The sequence below is a fragment of the Lactuca saligna genome, chromosome 8 (genome assembly GCF_052625555.1).
Source record: "Lactuca saligna cultivar CGN05327 chromosome 8, ASM5262555v1, whole genome shotgun sequence".
Classification (NCBI taxonomy): domain Eukaryota; kingdom Viridiplantae; phylum Streptophyta; class Magnoliopsida; order Asterales; family Asteraceae; genus Lactuca; species Lactuca saligna.
In genome coordinates this window covers 128705822-128710149 of record NC_136424.1, presented here as the reverse complement: position 1 = coordinate 128710149, position 4328 = coordinate 128705822, and the positions used below count along the sequence as shown (strand labels likewise).

The 4328-nt window shown below is 30.8% G+C and overlaps 1 protein-coding gene across 1 annotated transcript; it reads right to left on the bottom strand.

Annotated features, from left to right (window-relative positions):
- Nucleotides 1–240: 240 nt before the first annotated feature.
- LOC145011510 (calcium uniporter protein 2, mitochondrial-like) lies at nucleotides 241–1833 on the bottom strand. The gene is made up of 2 exons (XM_078970239.1): nucleotides 1177–1833; nucleotides 241–897 (listed from the first exon to the last, which is right to left on the bottom strand). Exons 1-2 carry the CDS (start codon nucleotides 1603–1605, stop codon nucleotides 427–429), a joined length of 900 nt encoding a protein of 299 aa, XP_078826365.1. The 5' UTR covers nucleotides 1606–1833; the 3' UTR covers nucleotides 241–426.
- Between the last annotated feature and the right edge of the window lie 2495 nt (nucleotides 1834–4328).

Here is a 4328-nt window from a genome sequence, read left to right as displayed (position 1 = left end):
TTTCTTAATCCAAAATCTATTTTAATTAGTTTTTGAAAGTTTTTACCTTTTAGATTTGATATCATTTTACATTTTTTAAAATCTTACAACTATTTTTTTTCAAACACTTTTACACAAATAAGACTACATGTTCAAGCTTCAGCATATTCATACTGTTCTCCACACTAATTTTGCCAAAGGCACTCTTACTTTTATAAATATATTTATCTCCAACTTGTGAAAGTTGTAACCAAAAGCATGTAAAACAAAAGCAATTTCCATAAAATATGACGGAGAAAATAAGAACAAAAAAATTGCAAAGAAAATGGTTCCATTTACTTATAAATGGAATTCAATCCATTACTATCCTACATCCTACCCTTACCAAAAAAAAAAAAAAAAAAAATCGGTATTATGAAACATACCATTTATGTCAAATGTCAATGTCTATGCAAGAGAACCCGATTTTCCAGCACCACCACTGCAACCCGAAGCTGAGCTAAAAGATGTTGATTTGCATTTATTCTGAAGCTCCATGAATCTTTGAACATCAAAATTATGCTTCTTGATAAGCTTTCTTTGACGTGACAAAAACAGCCTCTTCATCAAATCTTGATACGTGGGGTCTCTTGAAGTGACAAGAAAGTAAGCGTAACCTATAATTAAACCAGAAGATCCACAGAAGAATGTGATTGGTTCCATAACATCCCATGAAAATTCCCAAAAAGTTAGACGGAAAAACAGCGAAATATGTGCAAGTGAGAGCCCTAGACCAGCCCAAAGGATTCGCCGGACTTGCTTGTGTGCCAACACATCGATTTCTTCCTGTTTTGCTTGTAGCGTTTTTAGTTCTTCCTTACTCGGATCGTTTTCAGGCAACAGGGCAAGAGGAACTGCCTTTCGAACCATATCCATCACCTGATTATCAACTTTTTATGATTAGTTTGATAGATCATTAGATCTACAGGATTAATTTGATTTCCGGAACAATTCAAATCAATGGAGAAAGTTTTATCCAAACACTATTCAGAGCAATCGAGATGAATGAATGTGTTCATAACAGACAAGGCAAATCGAATACTTGAGAAATAAGACGGTTAATCAGCAAATGTGATCCGATGATCAAATTCACTGAATAATCAGACGAATCAATCAAAAATTTGGGGAAATCGGACAAACATATTATCAGATGGATACCTTATGAGGATGAAGATATGCTTTATCTCTGAAGATGAAAATAACACCAGCGTCATCATAAACTTTCGCGAGCATCTTCGCTTCCTCGGCAGATTTCGCTAGGCCTAAACTCTCGCACGCCTGTAAAAGCTTCGAATAACGAACCACCTCATTACCTCCTGCCCCTAACTTCGATTTCAAAGCCTCCACGTCCACCAATTTCATCAGCTTATTCGCCTCCTCAATTGATGCACGATTACCACCATTACCTCCACTCCCCACTCCGTCGCCTCCGCCGACCGAACTCGAGAACAAACAGCCACACACTCTTCCATTATTCGATTCAACGAAAGCGGTTATTGTTGGTCTAAACGATGCCGGATTACACCTACCACTCGCCATCGCCGACGCTACGCCCTGTTTCAGCAACGGAAACGATGATCGCCACATGTTCTCTAGTTTTTTTCCCGATGTATACGTACGAATCAGTGCGAGTACATGTCCATGAATTTCGATTGTGTAAGGAGCTTTGGCATCGCTGATCTAATAAGTGAAGAATGAAGAGCGTTCATGGAAGGTGGCGCCAACTTTAGTGAGAGAGAAGGTGGAGGAGAGTTGAGGAAGAGAGAGAAAAACGGGGGAGGAGAGAGGAGATCGGTTAAATGGAGTGACACAATTTTTCGCTTTTAATGACAGAATAAATATTACATTAATTCAGTTTTATCCCATTTAAATTGCATGTAGTATGTCACTATGTAGCAGTAAAAGCATTTTAATGGAATAACCACCAAAGATGACCAAAATAAGCGAGTACTTTTTGACATAGAATATAACATAAATAGCTTTTTTCAAATAAAATATATAAATCTTTGAAAGACACGTTCGAGGCATTATGTTTTTCTAGAAATTGTCAATGGAAAATAAAGGTTATCATATCTTAAAGTATTGGTCTTTTAAAAGTTTAAACATTTGAGGAGTAACACACATGTTTGAAAAACCTAAATCCATCTCAAGTTTGGATTACTCAAATGAATCAATGAAGATGAAGAGAGGTATGTGTACAATAGTTTGTTACTTGAATTTTAGGTTGATTGATTTAAATGGAGTTATTTAAAAATACATCACATTTTACCATACAGATCCATTAATTAAATTTTAAAATATTTTTATTGTTGTACACAAAATTTTCAATGAGGCAATCAAGGTAGATATAGCCAAGGTTGACACCACCTCTAATTTACCTTACCCCCACCCATATGAAATCAATATAAAGCTTCTTGAATCAAATTGATTTTATTTTTGTTTAATGAAAGATTTTTCAAAAATTTGAGCGAGCGGCTCAATTAGTTTGGGATTCTAAACAAATCAAATTTTTGAGAATTTTTGGTATTTAATGTAAAAATATAATAGGACAGAACAATATGTTTAAATTATCATATTATCCTTTTGCAAAAAATTATTAATAATTATTTTATCTAACAAACATATAAAATGCTTAGAGATACCCATTGAAGTATAAACCCAACATAAAAATGTCAATGTGAGCTCAACTCTTTATGCCCCAAAAAAAAATTGATCGGTGAAAATATTGAATTAAATAATTACTGTCAACAAGATTGCCATGCGTCATTTTTTGTTTTGGTTGGTTTTCTTGCCAATTTTGACTTCAAAACTTAACAAGCCATTGAAATATGTCACGACCATTGTTACAGTAAATTAGTTTTAAGATGGGCTTAATAAGATGATCATTTTTCTACTGGTGAGTAATCTTCACATAAATAAAGTTAAAACATGTCTCGTTTTCACAAAAATGAATGAAATTCAATATTTCAATTCCTTTATATTTCATTATATCTAGCAAACCAAATATATACCTTGCTTAGAGATGTCCTCTAAAGTACAAATCCAACATAAAAATATCAATGTGAGGGACAAGATTACAGTAAAATAGTTTTAAGATGGGTTTAATAAGATAGAAATGTTGATGATCACTTTTTTACTTTTTTACTGATAACTAATATTCACAATAAGATAGGCAAGAATCTTCAACAACCAAGTCATATATATAATATGTAAAAAAAAAAAACTTCTTATCTTCCTACCAAAATTTTCTTCTTATTTGATCTTGATTCTATATATATATATATATATATATATATATATATATATATATATATATATATATATATATAGAGAGAGAGAGAGAGAGAGAGAGAGAGTCAAGATCAAATAAGAAGAAAATTTTTGATAGGAAAGTAAAAACTTTTTTTTCTACATATTTTTATCGCGAACAAACAAAATGAATCATTAGATGTGAATGGTCAATTATTGCATATATATATATATATATATATATATATATATATATATATATATATATATATATATATATATATATATATATAAGGTTCATATGTAAATGGTCAATTATTGCATGCACGTATGGATTAATGTGAACCAATAATTTTAAATACTTAGATAAAGCTAATTGTGTGATCTCATATTTTAATGAATATTTTAATTTATTTAATTTGATAACTATAGATCTCGAAAATCACTAACTAAAAGTAATGGTTTTGTAAACTAAAACACTTCATATAACTTACTATAAAGATGAATGTGATATACATGTAAAGATCCTTAAGGAACTTAACAAATCTTGAAAAAGGGACCATTTTTGGCACATAAACAAAAAGTTGAGGTTTTTAGTTTATTTTTGGTTTTTATAAGGGTCACAAGAGTCATTTCTTTTCAAAATGGGTCTTTATGATATTTATGAATTTAAAGAGGTTAAAAGTAAAATTTTTGCATAATGGGCCATATTATGGGCCATTCCAGTTTCTTTGGGCCAAAAATGTAAAAATATTGATTTTTATGGATAAAAATTGTCATTTGATACAAATTTGAGCTAAAAATGTAAATTTATGGAATTAGGGCTGAAATGACACTTTAATAGAAATTGGGCCAAAAATGTTATTTTTATAAAATTGGGCCGAAATTGTCATTTTTATAATAAAAATGGGTTGAAAATGTAATTTTTGTATAAATAGGTTGAAAACAGCAAAATTTATATATTTGGACCAAAATTATTCATTTAGATGTAATTGGGTAAAAAATGTTAAATTATATTTAGTTGGGCCGAAATTATAAATATTTATGAATTTTGGACCGAA